This window comes from Quercus robur, chromosome 3 (genome assembly GCF_932294415.1).
Source record: "Quercus robur chromosome 3, dhQueRobu3.1, whole genome shotgun sequence".
Classification (NCBI taxonomy): Eukaryota; Viridiplantae; Streptophyta; class Magnoliopsida; order Fagales; family Fagaceae; genus Quercus; species Quercus robur.
In genome coordinates, this window is record NC_065536.1 from 832280 (window position 1) to 849920 (window position 17641).

At 32.0% G+C, this 17641-nt stretch overlaps 1 protein-coding gene across 1 annotated transcript; it reads left to right on the forward strand.

The window, feature by feature from the left end:
• The first annotated feature begins 1653 nt into the window (after positions 1-1653).
• Positions 1654-3942, forward strand: LOC126716496 (receptor-like protein 9DC3). Its single transcript, XM_050417317.1, has one exon. It carries the CDS (start codon positions 1654-1656, stop codon positions 3940-3942), a length of 2289 nt encoding a protein of 762 aa, XP_050273274.1.
• The last annotated feature ends 13699 nt before the right edge of the window (positions 3943-17641 follow it).

Genomic DNA, 17641 nt, shown 5'->3' on the forward strand with positions numbered 1-17641 from the left:
TACATGGTTATATATGTTATTGGAGTTTAGAATGGTAGCCACTAGCCAGTTGCCAAGCTCTTTCTTGGAGATCCGTTTGATAGCATATTTTTCTGGGCCATGGAATATCTGAATGAATAGATCGAATTTGTTTAAGGTCATCTATTAACCATATTATTTGTTGGGTTATGCTAACGAGTGCCCTAAGAGCACTCATTAACAATCCATTTTAGGAAAGTTTTGACATCACTTTTATGGGAAATGAAAAACGCTGTCAAAATATTAATTGTTTTTTTTTCTTTTCCCATAAAAATTTTCTTTAATTGGATTCTTAACCAGTACCCTAAGGGTACTCGTTAGCATTTCCCTTATTTGTTTTATGTCAAACAACAATCTTCTTCTTTTGTACCGGTTATAAAACCGATACCATGACTCCTCTTAATTAATTCCAATTTATTTTGGTGTGTTTTGGTCAATTTCAACTTGTATTGGGATTTCACTTGTAACGACTGATATGATTTTGTTCATTCTCTAAATGTGATAGAGAGAAATTTATAGGAAAAAAATTGGTAGATTATTAATGACAGATAAAAAATTGATGTAAGTAACTTAATACAACCTTGCCTACTCTACTTTTCTATGGTTTTTTCTTTTTTTTTGGTGTTTGTAACTTAGCTCGTGTGTACAAACGAAGCGAGACTTCAAATTTTCATCATAAAATATGAGTTTTATTTTATATTTTTAATGAAATGAGTGGTCCCCCTTTTTTTCTATTGTTTTCTTAATTTCTCTTCTCTCATTATTCTTTTTGTTGTATTTGATATTGTATGAAATAATTTATTATTTAATATATTTTTTTGGTCACATATTTGAATATATTTATTATAAATATTTATAAAAAAATAAAAATTGTGGTAATTCCTACAAGGAATGTTGTAATATTGTTTTGTAATCAGAACATAATTGACTACTTGGGTAAATATATTAAGAAAAGAACAAGAGCATTGAGGACTACACAATAATTTTCCACCTACTAGACTATCAGTTATTAGTTATACCATCATTATTCACGCGGAAAGAATAGTCTCGACATCATATTATAAATCAACTTGTCCACTTGAACCAATTATGTCAGTTATCACATTCTTTTGTAGTAACTTTTTTTATTATATTCTTTTGAAAATCACTCACACTCGTTCTCCCTCTCTGCTACAATGGGCAACACGAATCTTTGCACCACAGTCCAACCATGTTTAACTTTCACAACTCTTTATTACCTCGCCTTCTTGCTGCTTCACTTGTTCAAATTTTGCCAAATTTTTTATTTGGTGATATGACACACACCACCCTGACCCCAGTGTCAATATTGTTGAGCACGTCAAGGATAAACCAATAAAGACGTTTAAAGTTTGCCAATTGAAGTTCACCTTTGACGTCAGACGGAATATTTACGACAACCCGATGAGCACTTCATAATTCATATAGGTTGTGTCTATAATTAGTAATATACTTGCAGTCCAATTTGTATTCAACTACGCAGCGAAGAGTGCTAAACATACATAATTAGGAGTTTAGGACATAATCACCATCATGGGGTTTTCATTTTGTTACACCATGTTGATGCGCTTGCTTTACATACTCCCTTTGTTTTATCATATACATTCCTCTCCTTCCATGCATCCACTATGCCATGATGATGAGAGGTCAGCCTTGTTGCAATTCAAGCAAAGCTTTACCATAGAAGAGTCTGCTTCCAGTTTTCCTAATGCATGTGATAGGGTCAGATCTTGGACACCAGAAGTAGAAAACAGTACTGATTGTTGCTCGTGGGATGGTGTTAACTGCGATGAGGACACAGGCCACGTGATTGGCCTTGACCTCAGTAACAGTTGTCTCCTTGGTTCAATCAACCCTAACAGCACTCTCTTTCGTCTTGTTCAATTGCAAAAGCTTAACCTTGCTGACAATTACTTCAACTACTCTCAAATCCCATCCCAAGTAGGCAATCTTTCAAGACTGACACATCTCAATCTAGCTCATTCTATGTTTTCTGGTCAAATCCCATTAGAAGTTTCAAAGTTGTCCCAATTGTCATCTCTGGATCTGGGTTGGAACCACGATTCAAAGAAAAACCTATTGCAATTGGGAAGGTTGAGCCTAAGGAGCCTAGTTGGAAATCTAACCCTTCTAGAAGATCTTGATCTGAGTAGAGTGAACATATCCTCCACCGTGCCTAATATCTTTGCAAACATGTCTAATTTAAGGAGCCTCTATCTCCTTGACTGTGGAATGTATGGGGAATTTCCAAAAGGCATTTTTATGCTACCGAATTTACGGAATCTTGACGTAAATCACAACGAAGATCTCAATGGTTCTTGGCCTGACTTTCAATATTGGCACAGCCCCATGGAGCAAATGAGCCTCGCACGCGTCAATTTCTCTAGTGAGCTGCCCTCTTCAATGGGAAACCTTAGCTCCTTGATTGCTTTGGTAATGCCCAGTTGCAGCTTGTTAGGGTCCATTCCATCTTCAATCGGTAACCTCTCAAATCTCATTTACCTTGACCTTTCAAATAATATTTTAGTGGGTAGCATTCCATCTTCAATAGGAAATCTCATCCAACTTGGTCTTCTAAGCCTCCACAATAATCATTTGACTGGTCTAATCCCTTCTAGGCTTGCAAACCTCACTCAATTGATTATCCTTGACATGAGTTACAATCATCTAACTGGTCCGATTCCTTTAGGGCTTAGGAAGCTAACACTATTAAATGACTTAGGTCTTGCAGGCAATGAGTTTCAAGGCAAGTTTCCAATCTTTATCTTCAACCTACGGAATCTTAACTTTCTTGATATTTCTGATAATTACCTTAGTGGTATTAAATGGATTTGCAACATGACTTTTCTTCATGTCCTTGATGTGTCTAATAACAACTTTAGTGGTTCACTTCCTGAATGCTTGCACAATATGTTCTATGGAAGCAAATTGAGGATGATTAGTTTGAGAGGGAACAAATTCCAAGGCTTGTTACCAAGATCATTGGCCAATTGTACGATGCTAAAGGCCCTTGATGTTAGTAATAACCAATTCAGTGACACTTTTCCGTCTTGGTTGGAAAATCTTCCAAAGTCAGAGATTCTCATCTTGCGGTCAAACCAATTCTATGGTAAAATATTAGAGAGTCCTGAAACCAATTATGAGTTCCAAAACTTACGAATCCTTGATCTCTCTTACAATATTTTTACTGGAAATTTGCCATTAAATTCATTTAGAAATTGGAATGCATTGAAATTGGACAAACATGATCACCCTTTGACATATATTCATGAAAAACGATCTTTCAATGTGGGGACACACCATTTGTATTACTATTATGATTATTCAATGAAAATAACAAATAAAGGCGTGGATACAGTATACAACAAGGTCCAAGACTTTTTTAGAGCCATCGATATGTCTAGCAATAGGTTTGTTGGAGAGATTCCAGAATCTATAGGAGTTTTAAAGGACCTTAATATGCTCAATCTTTCCAATAACCTTCTCACCGGACATATCCCTATATCTTTAGGGAATCTTACACAATTAGAATCATTAGACATTTCTCAAAATAAGCTCTCAAGGAAGATTCCACCACAGCTAACGCAACTTACTTTCCTCGAATGGTTCAATGTTTCTCATAACTCTCTCACTGGCTCTATACCAGAAGGGAAGCAATTCAACACATTTGAAACTAGTTCCTTTGAGGGAAATTTAGGTTTGTGTGGAAATCCATTGTCAAAGAAATGTTGGGATTTTGATTCTTCACCAGTAGTTTTCGATCGAACTCCGGACTCACTTGGGTTTCTCTTTGAATTTGGATGGAAAATACTTTTGGTTGGGTATGGATTTGGATTCATTGTTGGAGTAATAATTGGCAACATCGCCACAGCAAGGAAAGATGATTGGTTGATGAAAGCCTTATAAATGACGCAAAGCAGAACTAGTACAACGGAACTTGAGAAGGGAACATATAGAAACTGAGAAGCACCTTCACCTTCTCTTGTTCTTCTGTTTCAATTTGTTTCTTCCTCATTTTCGTATTGTTCTTTATGTATTTTGGGTTGGGAAGTATTAGTATTAAACTATATCATCTCAATGTATTTAGTATATAATCAACTTTATGTTATATACATTATGATTGTGCCAACAGCCAAATGCATTCCTTCTTTTATTATATATATATATATATATATAAGTAAGTGTATGGCCATGTTACGGAGGATATCCATTTAATTCCAAATTATTGAGTTAAGTTCTTTTGATTTCTGTTATGTTAAACGCAATTGTAATTGTGAAAAGGTCAAAATTCTGTGATGAGCTACAGGTGGTTGGAAGACTTACCTGTCGAAATAGCTCCCTTACTTCTGTTCGAAATATACTGCAGTATGTTTGGGCTCATATTTGGTTTCCCCAATTCTTTTTTTTTTTTTTTTTTTTCTTTTCTGAGTAAAGGTTTCCCCAATTTTAAACTTATGTTTTTCGGCTGTTGAGTTTACTGATGAAAACAAACATACTGGAGTATATTTGAGCCCAAATAAGAAGTCTCAAATGTGTGTGTGTCTATAAGTAGGCACACACACATTTGAGACTGCTTATTCCTAATAAAAGAATCCGTACAGAGAACAAATCCATTCATTATCTCCTATAATATAATATTGCTTAAAGTATCTGGTTGCATCTTCCCTGCTACAGCGTTCATTAACTTTTACTAGACTTAGGGCTGTGTTTCTTTCACGCAACGTATTTTAATAAGCTCAGAAAAAAAGTGTGTAAGACCCTGTGCAAAAGAATTTTTACTCTTAAGACTTATATCCTCGTTAGTGTCATGCAATAAAGAAATTTATATTGGAATGGAAGACTAGTGGAAATTTATTCACCAAAAAAATAAGAAATAAAAAATATACAGAATTATATTTAATGGAGTTTCAATAATATGCAAATCAAATTCCTAGACTCTCATAATTAATATTAGTCCCATTGCATGCACTTTGTGTGTAGTCTAAGGCTTTTTTTTAATAATTTAGTATCATAAATTTTTATTTATCCTAATTAGAGATTTATACGTTTATCAAATAATATTATACATTTGAGAATTATTGATACAGACATGAGTGTCAAGATGCTAACTTCAAAAAAATGAACATCCACACACAAACATATGATTTGCTATTTTGGTGTTTATTTTTTGGAGCTAACTTCATGACATTCCTGATTATATCAGTAGTTTGCAAATGCATAATATTATTGAACAAATGTGTAGAACTTTATAAATTGAGATAAATGAAAACATTAAGAAAATAGTGTGAATTTTTTAGTTTAATTTTTATACAAAATTTTCTAAATAACTTTTATACCCTCAGTTATTTAATTGTTTGAAATAATGTTAAGTAAAAATCTAGATAGTTTATAGCATTCAGAAAACAGGTAACTAACTTTCCATAACCTCGGTAATATATACCGAAGAATAGAAGATAATACCCCAGCAAACATAAACACAACTAAATCTAACCAAATCACAACACCTCTAAATTTCCACAACTGGAGACGACTTGACTTATAATTTGGATTTGAAACGACGTCGAGAGTATATGTTTCTATCCTTTCTAGTTTCTAGGAACCGTTCCTTCTGTATAGTCAAAAGTGAAAAATGAAAATGACAAAAGCTATACTTTCACATTTCATCAGTCATCACAAAATGAAATCATGAAAACGTGTCGGAGACACCTTTTCTCCACAAGGTCCCCCAACGTGCTTAAGATTGATGACTGAAATTGCCTAGAGAAACTCGAATCCAATTTTATATTTGCACGTGCATTTCGAACTTTGACAATTGAGCATGCACTATAAGTTTAAAATATTGGAACTCTGAAACTACCATTGTATCTATAGTAACAGGTTTCTCAAAAAAAAAAATCTATAGTAACATAGTTATATATACTGATATATAAATGAAATTAAATTTCGTTAACCAAAAGAAACATAAATGTAACAGATACAAAATGTTCACCACTCTGAAAATACATCTAAAAGATACCAAGCAAGAAACTTGATAACTACTGGTATCCACCAAAAGGCTAAAAAAAAAAAAAAAAAAAAAATTCTGAACAACACTCGCTAATCTCATTTCATACGTGAACTTGTATAAGATTGATTTGGAACAATCTCTTAAGCATGAGTAATGACATTGACAACTTACATTTTCTAGACATAAACATCTAATTAAAATCAAATATTCAAAACACAACTAACAATGTGACCAACTAAGACTAAGGAAATTTATAGGACACTTTGGAAACCAAAAAGTGACGGTGAGGATATTACAAATTTTATTACATACACATTACAATTTAATGTGTAATCAATCACATGAATTTCAATTAAGTCAACTAGTAAAATTTCTCCACGATAAATAAAAAGTTTGAGATTTGAACTCTGCGTATACCAAAAAAAACATATTAGTGTCTGTTAAGGCTCCAGTACAATGCAACATTTGCAATGATTTCTGTGTGCAGTAGATAATTAATTGTATAAAGTTAATTGTTAGTTGGATAGGACATGCATTAGGGTGTTGTATAGTGTTAATTAGGCTTCTGTGTTGTAATGTGTTGTACTTCTTAGTTAGTTATAGTTGTTCTTGCAGCCAACTACAGTAAGTGTAGTGATTTAGTAGAGTATAAGGCTGAATTGATTATAATATGAGATTCATTGATTAAGAATATACTTAGTTCTTGTTGAGATATGATTCTAAATCATTTTTATGTGGACAACTTGGTTTGTTGGGACAAAAAATCCAACCGCATTATCGTGAACCTTTAAGAGTCAAGTCCTCGTTAATCAGAATATTTATGTTGGAATATCCGGTTAGTGAAAGTGTATTCACATTAACGGTTAAATAAAAAACCCACACAAGACAAAATAGTTAGTAAAAGCACTTTTATGTGGCCAAAAGTGAAATTGAAAAACAGGCTGTTTCACATTTCTGAAAATGAAATCATGAAAACTTTCTATCGGGCATTGGAACTTAGATAAGTGGTGGAACCACTAATTCTTTTATAGAGTGGTGTTTATTTCACACATATTATTAATTTATTATACATGAAGTACATACTATTGATGCCAAAAATCACCAATTGGGTTACTCGCCCAAATCAGGAGCTCTGGAAGGTCTTTTAGGATTCTGCGAGAAAAAGGAAACAAATCGAAGAGACTACTAAGTTGTTCCCGATGGAGAGCCTCATATGCTTAAGTTAGTATCAATCTCTATATCTTGCATGTAGATAATATTTTGTGTTTTTACTCATACCCAAGCAAATGAGGTGGATTGTCACTTTTATAAGTGGTTTGGGTCATTGTTGTGCTCATAAATGTTTTCCTTTACATAATTGCAAGTAGTTATTTTCTTGAGTGTAATGGTCTTTGTCTTGATGAAAGTTTGAGGCTGATAAGTAATGGTCATTATATAATGTGTTAAATGTGCTTTAAAATGGTTGCATCTTTTTCTTTGATGGTCTACTAATGACACAAGGTCATCCATTAAGGTGGACATCCTTAATGATTTTTCTGGACTCATCACATACATTCACTTTTTTGCACTCAACTACATGTGACTTGAAAAAGGAAATACTTGGTTTTCAAACCCCGAACCGTTCAAAGAACTAGAGAAGAGAGAGGTTTAAGGTTTTTAAGGTCGAATCGAGGTTCAACCGATATCGAACCGTAATGACGTAAAAATTAATTTAGTATTGTTTAAAATAAAAATAAATATATTAAATGTGTAAAAATATGAAAATTTACCCTTAAAAAAATATAAAGCAATAAAAACAACTTTCAAACAAATTTTCGTTATTTTTATAAAGTGAATAGAAAATATAAATATAAACAAGCTTTAAAAGTTGTGTTTATTAATCTTTCAAATAAAAAACATTTTAATTTAAAATGAAATCATTTTTAACATAAATTTACAAATTTTATATTCATATTTATTGATGCAAAAGCATAATTCTTGAACAAAAATAAATTTAGAAAATACTATTAAGTAAATAGTGATAAAGTTAAATGTAAGGCTATTAATCCTGTACAATTAAAATAAATAAAATATAAATTTCAAATATGACCCAGGGAAGCCAATTACTTTCCTCAAAAAGGTAATTGGGACAACAACTCTATCCTTATCTTACATCTTTCTTAAAGTATTTGATGAAATCTTTTTGTGTTGAAAAACTTTTAAGACTTATGTTCTCATTGGTTATTTAATCAAGATATGTATTTTTATTTTTTTGGAGAAACCATCTTGTGAACTTTTGGATTAAATAGTACCGGTTAAATCTGCCTGAAAAACATTATAAAAAAGCGGAGTAACAGACTCCATCCACACAATATAATCGGAAACATGAATAGCATGTCTAACCACATTGTTCATCCAATAACCACATCTCCAAGAAGCTATACTTTCACATTTCATCAGTCATCACAAAATGAAATCATGAAAACGTGTCGGAGACACATTTTGTCCACAAGGCCCCCCAATGCTGTGCTTAAAGATTGATGTCTGAAACTGCCTACAGAAACTCGAATTCAATTTTATATTTGCATGTGCATATCAAACTTTGACAATTGAGCATGGCACTATAAGTTTAAAAATATTGGAACTCTAAAACTACCACTGTATCTATAGTAACATAGTTATATATACTGATGAATAAATGAAATTAAATTTTTAACCAAAAGAAACATAAATGCAACAGATACAAAATGTACACCACTCTGGAAATACACCTAAAGTAAACTCTTTTTGTCCCAAATTATTTGGCATGTATTTCATTTTGGGATGTCCCAAAATTATGCCCTGTTTGAAAAGTCAAACACTATTAATTTATTAACATTCCCTTTATGCCCTTAATTTATTTGTGGGAGCATTTTTTTAATTTAAAAAAAATTAAAAACCTAAATTTTGAAATCCACTAAAGCTATTGTTTTGCCATCAGTAGAGTTTCTAATTTACCGTATTAAAATTTGATTTAAAGATAAGGTTTGAATTTGGATTTGAATACAGGCTTAAGAGTAGTACAATAATAGAATTTGAAATCTGTAATAACTTCGAAAATTGCTTGGCAGTTGGCGCCAATACTAGAAATGTTTTTTTTCTTAAATAATTTTTTGATAAATTTGTTTAAGGGTAATTTAGGAAATTTTTAACTTTTTTTTAAAGAGATAAGACAGTTAATAATGTTTTCCTAAATAATTGGAATTTTCTAACTAAGCCAAACAATTTGGGATGGAGGGAGTACAAAACAAGAAACTTGATAACTATTGGAATCCACCAAAAGGCTAAAACAAATTAATTCTGAACAACACTCCCTAATCTCATTTCATACGTGAACTTGTATAAGACTAATTTGGTACAATCTCTCAAGCATGAGTAACGACATTGACAACTTACATTTTCTAGACATAAACATCTAATCAAAATTAAATATTCAAAACACAACTAACAATGTGACCAACTAAGACTAGGGAAATGGATAGGACACTTTGGAAACTAAAAAGTGATGTTAAGGATATTGCAAATTTTATTATGTACACATTACAACCTAATGTTTAATTAATTACATGGATTTCAGTTAGCTCAACTTGTAAAGTTTCTCGACGACGAATAAAAGATTTGAGATTTGAACTCTGTCTATACCAAAAAAACATATTAGTGCCTGTTAAGGCTCCAGTACAATGCAACATTTGCTATGATAACTGTGTTCAGTGGATATACAAAGTTAATTGTTAGTTGGATAGGACATGCATTAGGGTGTTGTATAGTGTTAATTAGGCTTCTGTGTTGTAATGTGTTGTACTTCTTAGTTTGTTATTGTTGTTCTTGCAGCCAACTACAGTAAGTGTAGTAATTTAGTAGAGTATAAGGCTGAATTGATTATAATATGAGATTCGTTGATTAAGACTATACTTAGTTCTCGTTGAGATATGATTCTAAATCATTTTTATGTGGACAACTTGGTTTGTTGGGACAAAAAATCCAACCGCATTATCATGAACCTTTAAGAGTCAAGTCCTCGTTATTCAGAATATTTATGTTGGAATATCCGGTCAGTGAAAGTGTATTCACATTAACGGTTAAATAAAAAACCCACACAAGACAAAAAATAGTTAGTAAAAGCACTTTTATGTGGCCAAAAGTGAAATTGAAAAACAGGCAGTTTCACATTTCAGAAAATGAAATCATGAAAACTTTCGACTGGGCATTGGAACTTAAATAAGTGGCGGAACCACTAATTCCTTTATAGAGTGGTGTTTATTTCACACACATTATTATACATAAAAGTACATACTATTGATGCCAAAAATCACCAATTGGGTTACTCACCCAAATCAGGAGCTCTGGAAGGTCTTTTAGGATTTTGCGAGAAAAAGAAAGCTAATCGAAGAGATCACTAAGTTATTCTCAGTGGGGAGCCTCATATGTTTAAGTTAGTATCAATCTCTATATTTTGTATGTAGATAATACTTTGTGGTTTTTAACTCATACCCAAGCAAATGAGGTGGGTTGTTGCTTTTATAAGTGGCTTGGGTAGCTGTTGTACTCATAAATGTCTTCCTTTACATAATTGCATGTGGTTATTTTCCTGATTGTAACGGTTTCTATCTTGATGAAATTTTAAGGCTGATAAGTAATGGTCGTTATTTAATATGTTAAATGTGCTTGAATGGTTGCATCTTTTTCTTTGATGGTCTACTAATGACACAAGGTCATCCATTAAGGTGGAGGTCCTTAATGATTTTTCTGGACTCATCACATACATTCACTTTTTTGCACTCAACTACATGTGACTTGAAGAAGGAAAGGTTTTCAGACCCGAACTGTTTAAAGAACTAGGGAAGGGAGATGTTTAAGGTTTTTAAGGACGGACCGAGGTTCAACCGAGGTCAAACCGTAATGACGTCACAATTAATTTAATATTATTTAAAATACAAATAAATATATTAAATGTGTAAAAATATGAAAATTTACCCTTAAAAAAATATAAAGCAATAAAAACAACTTTCAAACAGCTTTTTGTTATTTTTATAAAGTGAATAGAAAAAAAAATAAATATAAACAAGCTTTAAAAGTTGTGTTCATTAATTTTTCAAATAAAAAAGATTTTAATTTAGAATAAAATCATTTTTAACATAAATTTACAAATTTTATATTCATATTTATTGATGTAAAAGCATAATTCTTGAACAAAAATAAATTTAGAAAATACTATTAAGTAAATAGGGATAAAATTAAATGTAAAGCTATTAATCTTGTACAATTAAAATAAATAAAATATAAAATTCAAATATGACCCAAGGAAGCCAACTACTTTCCTCAAAAAAGTAATTGGGACAACGACTCTATCCTTATCTTACATCTTTCTTAAAGTATTTGATGAAATCTTTTCCGTGTTGAAAAACTTTTAAGACTTATGTTCTCATTGGTTATTTAATGAGGATATTTATTTTTATTTTTATTTTTTTGAGAAACCATCCAGTGAACTTTTGGATTAAATAGTATCGGAAATTAGCCTGAAAAACATTATAAGAAAACGGAGGAACAGACTCCATCCACACAACATAATCGGAAACATGAATAGCAGTTCTAACTAGACTATGGGCAAGCTTGTTATCTTCTCTCTTTGTATGAGAGTAATTTACTAAAACAACTGAAAAAAGACTTAACATCCTCTATCAGCAAGTCAAATGGAGACAGAGACTTTCATCATTAATCAAAGCATGATGGACCAACCATGAGTCACCTTCCATAACAGCATTATTAATCCCAACCTCCCTAGTGAATTCCAGCACCTTGGTAGCTGCAATTGCCTCTATTTCCACTGCATTGTAAGCGCAAGGGATTTGTTGAGAACGAGCTACAATAGGCTGACCTGATGAGTCCCAAATAACCACGCCGATCCCAGATTTATCCTCATGTTCAAAAGTGGCGCCGTTGTAATTGATTTATCTTCATTATAATTGATTTTACTATATAATAAAACTTGTGCTTAACGCATTATATTTATGATTGCACTAACTACATGCTCTTCCCTTTTTTCCTCTATATTTTTTCTATTTCATTTTTTGTCTTTATTACGTGAACAATCCCTTTTTCCCGTTTATTTTGTACGCACTTAAAACTGCTTAACCCAACTAATAAAGAATTGACAATATAATTCTACTATATATCTCTAGATGTCACAATATATATATTGTATGGGTGCTGTTTGGATCCCAAGTTCAAGAAGTGACTGGATTTGTATCCAAAGAGCTTAATACAATGAATTTGTAGAGAATGAGCTTAAAAACTGGGCTTCAATGTATTGGGAAATGCTCACAGTGGATTAAAGACAATAAGAGAACAAAGAAAAGCATGCTTTATGCAAAGAAATCATTTCTCGGCAAGATCCGAGGAGCGTGGTCCTAATATATATTTTTTTTAGGCTTGGGTACAACTTCAGTTCTGGTTGCTACAGTGCTTTCTCTAGAGATTTTTCTATGATCCTTTCTCCTGGAGGATCTCTTGCATTATATAGTCTCTTTTAACTGATCTTGACCTTCCACTTGTTGATCGTGCATGACACTACTCAAGTGCATGTCCCATCAGACGCCCCTCTCAGGTCTTTTGTGAGTTACAGCAACCAAGACAGCACTATTCAGGAGTTTTGTCCTCATAAATGCGGCAATGGGATTTGGTGGGGTGCATTAAATATGGTGGCAGTTACCATCCCTTTAGTCATGTCAGGGCTAATCCCCCGTTTGAAGTTCTTCCTCTACAGTGAGGCCTCCTTCGGTGATGTGCCATTGACGTGGCCATGGCTTGCCTCCCTGGCCTAGCCGTCCGAGGATATGGCCTTCTCAAAACTGTACCGACCTCCTCGGCACCAGGTATGACACGTGGCGCTATTATCATATTAAATTTTTGTACCCTACACACACACACACATATATATATATATATAAATGATTTTTTTAATCTTGTGCATCGTAGTATATGTTTTTTACTTATTGTACTCTATTGTAGCCAACATTGGCACCTCTCATGATTTTTTGTTGTGTAAATTAAAACAGAAAACTTACAATATTGCTTATTTGATGAAATGCAAATTTTTATAAAACATAGCAAATACCAGATACAAGGACAGAGCAGGACTCGCAAACTTATTGAAACAGAGTTTACAAAAACAGGAGGGCCATGCCCCAAATCAAAAGGACCTGTAACAGCAGAAGTAAGAGAACAGCAAGCTAGGAAGTGAGCTGCCTTATTCTGTGATCTGTCTAATGAGGCTATTAAACAACATTGGTAGTGATGTACTAGCCGATAACAAATAGTGCTTCCTTCTCTATTTTGTTAGAATTTGTACTTCTATTAATTAGATTTTCGGTTTCAAACATGTTAGGATACTTTTAAAATTTAAAATTCGGTTGCTTATTTACTAATTTTATTTTGTGTCAAATATCTAAAGCTATCAAAAAATGATACATTTACTATAAAAAATGAATTGAATTTTTTTAAAATAAATAATTTTAACAGATGGTCAAAAGACTCAAAACGTGAATTTCATAATAAAATAATTAAATTAACAATTTGTATATAAACTTTGAATCATTACGGGACACCCAAAGAATGGATGATGATTATTGTAATTGTTATTTTTTTGTAATCTCCTTATTGTTATTATTTTTACTGAAGTGGACCAAAATTATTTTACCGAAATAATCTTCTTTTAATTGCTATAATAATAATATTATCAATTTCTTTTTTATTTTTTACTAAGTTTTAATACAATAGTAAAATCAGAACCCGGTCCAGTTTGACTAGACTTTGCTAGTGCTAATTTACCCACAAAATGATAGCTTTTGTTAGTGCTAATTTACCCAACTGATTAAAAGTGTCCATATCTGGCTATACTGCCCTTGCAGAAATAAAATCTCTACCTTTAGTATTATAAATATTAAACAATGTCTCATCACAAGTATAAGTGTTCGTGGGGTGTGGGGGGCAAGAGTCGGGATTCAAGTTCCCAAGAAAGAACTTCACACACATATACACTTAGATTAGGTTAGAGTAGAAATTCTATCTTGTAAAAAAAAAAAAAAAAAAAAAGTATTAAACAATGTCTCCAAGCTATTATAAGCCGGACTATAGAATAGCGTTTTGTACTTCATCATATACTCTCAAAATTATCGTTTTTTCACATCATGATTGTATTATTTGATGAAGGATTTATAATCCTTTACAAAGAGATACACAATTGTCCAAACTCCAAAGATTGTGACTCTTATGAAAGGATGCATGCAAACAGTACTTGTCATATTATATATATATATAGTTCATTCTAAATTCCCATGGATTATAACATGTCTATACATTCTCAGCATTTCGAATCTTTATGCATCTTGCGCAAACATGCGATATAATACTTCGAATTAATTCGTAATCTAGGGTTTGTGTGCACTTTCAAATTTTGATTATTTCTCTGGCTACTATTTTTGTTTTTGGTTACCACAAGTGGTTTGTTCATTAATTTTCTCTTTATTTCCCATCCTATTCTATCGTGGATACTTATATTGGAAACATCCTCTCACATTGATCGAAAACTAATCTCAACATTTTAATAAACACGCTAGATGTTTTTAGCTTTTGATCAAAATTGTTAATCAATGGTCTCAAAAATGAAAAACAAAACAAAAAATCCCTCAAGATCTATTCCAAATCTCCCGGACAAGTCAATGTACACATGTTGTGCATACTCAAATGCTCTTCTGTTTTTTTGGGTAAAAGTTACTTCTATGATAATTTAAAAGTATATATATATTTTTTTAAAGCATGACATAAGGTACCTTCAAATTTGAAAATTTTCTTATTTGAAGCAAGCAAATTCTACACCAACTATTCCGCGATGCACGTTGTATTTAGGAAATTGCGATTTTTTTCTTTTAGATTTAATATTTATATCCTAAATGTTTTTAGTGTCCGGAGAAAAATATTATTATTATTTTAAAATGTTTTAATTAGTTAATTTGACCTCCATGAGTCATTTTAGCCTATCTTACATAACTACATTATTTAAATATTTGAATAGAAAATATAGAGGATTATTTTCCTTAAATATTATATTTTATATTTTACCTAATTAATTTCAACAACAACGCAACCACCAACCACCATAAAATCCACACAATCGACATGAGCAATGTAAGGGACACAACAAAAAGCCACAACAATCTCAAAATTTTTTTTTTTTTTTTTTTTCGCATGCTAATTTGAATAAAATTATTGTAACTTTTTGTTGTGTTCATAGCATTACTCAATCCAGACACAAACATACTTGACATCGAAAGCATCATCGATCCCACATGCTGCCAATGGCTGCCCCTTCTATACTACCAAACTAAGACCCAAGAAAGAGAATAGAAAAGATAAAAAGATAACATGAAAGATGCTATAATGACTCATTTGTGGTGTTGCATCATTATTTCACATCTCTTTCATATCCATTTTTTTATGCATTAAAATGTGAACATTTTCATATCGTTCGTGAATGTGTGAAACAACTAATGTGAACTAATATATTTCTAATCCGTAATTTAACTTTTACGAAAGAGTGCCTATGACTTTCCTCAAAAAGTGATTGGGACAACAACTCTATCCTTAACTTACATCTTTTTTAAAGTATTTGATGAAATATTCTCTGCATTGAAAAACTTTTAAGACTTATGTTCTCATTGGTTATTTAATCAAGATATTTATGTTGAAATCTATTTAGTGGAGGCCTCTTCACACAAGACTTCAACTAACATTTAACGCGTTCAGACAATTTCATGCCAATGCATTATACATGGGTAACACCAAACAAAATTCACAAAAGAAAATATCGATCATAACAATATAACCACGTGACTGATTAACACAAATCAAACTCTAAGACCCTTAAAATTAAGGTCGGTAACAAACACTAACACAAACTAACCTAAATCACAACACATCCAAATTTAGACAACTGGAGACTACTCGACTTGATCTTGGATTTGCAACAACAGCAAGAAAGGAGAAAGGGTTTATATATGTCATCTATAGGAAGTGTGGTTTTATATGGTCAGGTCAAACGCGAAAATGATTAAAATACACTTTCACATTTCAGAAAATGAGATCATGAATGTGTTTCAGAGACACATTTAACAAAGGGACTGTCCACAAGGCCCCAGTGCTTAAGATTGATGTTTGAAATTAACTAGAGAAACTGGAATGCAATTGTATATTATTGGCATGTGCATATCAAACAGAGAATTGAGCATGGGAGATCCGTTTGATACCATAGTATATATATTTATGCAGATAAATGAAAATTTCATGAACAAAAATAAACATAAATGCAACAGATGAAATGAGAAATGTTATCTGCAAACAAGATCAAAACAATCCAAACGACATAAAAGGAACAAAACTAAACAACGGTCCTTAAACAGGATAAAAAAATAGACAAAGTGATCCTCTATAAGCCACAAAGAACTCTATTTAAGACAAAATTCTAAACATTTCTGCAGCTGCAACTAGTCAAGCTCTTTCTGGGAGATCCGTTTGATACCATATTTTTCTGGGCTACGAAGGAAATGCAAATACAAAATCATAATGAATAGATAAGCTCACACCTAACCTAAAGGAATCCCACTAAAAGATAAAAAGCAAGAAAGTTGCCATCTATTGGAATCCACTGAGAGATTTAAACAAATTTTGTTTTTCATTCTCAAAAGTCACAGACCGATTAATTCAAAACAGCACTCACTAATCTTGCAATTGGAGCAACCCTCCAAGCATCATGAGTAACACAACTTACATTTTCAAGACCTGAACGTTTAATTGAAATCAAAGAATTTATCAAATATTCAAAATACAACTAACACGACCAAAAAGACAAGGGAAATGGAAATGATAATTTGGAACCAAATGGGAAAGGAAAACAAAATTTAAAAATTTGCGATTTTCAGAGAGTGTTCTATATATCAATCTAGATAGTTGTAAAGCAATTATTATATATTACACACGGTTCGGTACATTGAAAAATAGATATTGCACACCATTTGGCAAAAAATCTTTTTGTTTTCGTTTTTAAATTTAACAAAACTTTTTTTTTTTTTAATTTAAAAAGCTAACTTATAATTTTTTTGGGTTAAACTTTTACCATAAAAGCTAACAAAAACTATATTTTTTATCTCATATTTAGCTAATAAGCTACTGGACAACTATGTGATACTAAACGGACGTATAGAATTTTCCACTGATATATGACTTTCTTGCTAATTCTTTTGGGATATTCCACAATTAATTTTGAAAATTACCTAAAAATACTGATTGAAGTTTCATATGTTAATGTTATAACTTCACCAATTTGATGATCAAATTTTGCCAAATTATTTATTTGGTGATGAGACACCCGTGTCAATATTTAATTTTTGTGCTCCTCAAAGATAAGGACGTGCATTAAGTTTGCCAATTAATGTTTTTCAAGCTTACGCTTTTGAGCATAAGAGGGATTTACGACAAACTCGCAGTAGTTGAGCACTTCGTATAGGTTGTGTCTATATATAGTTAATA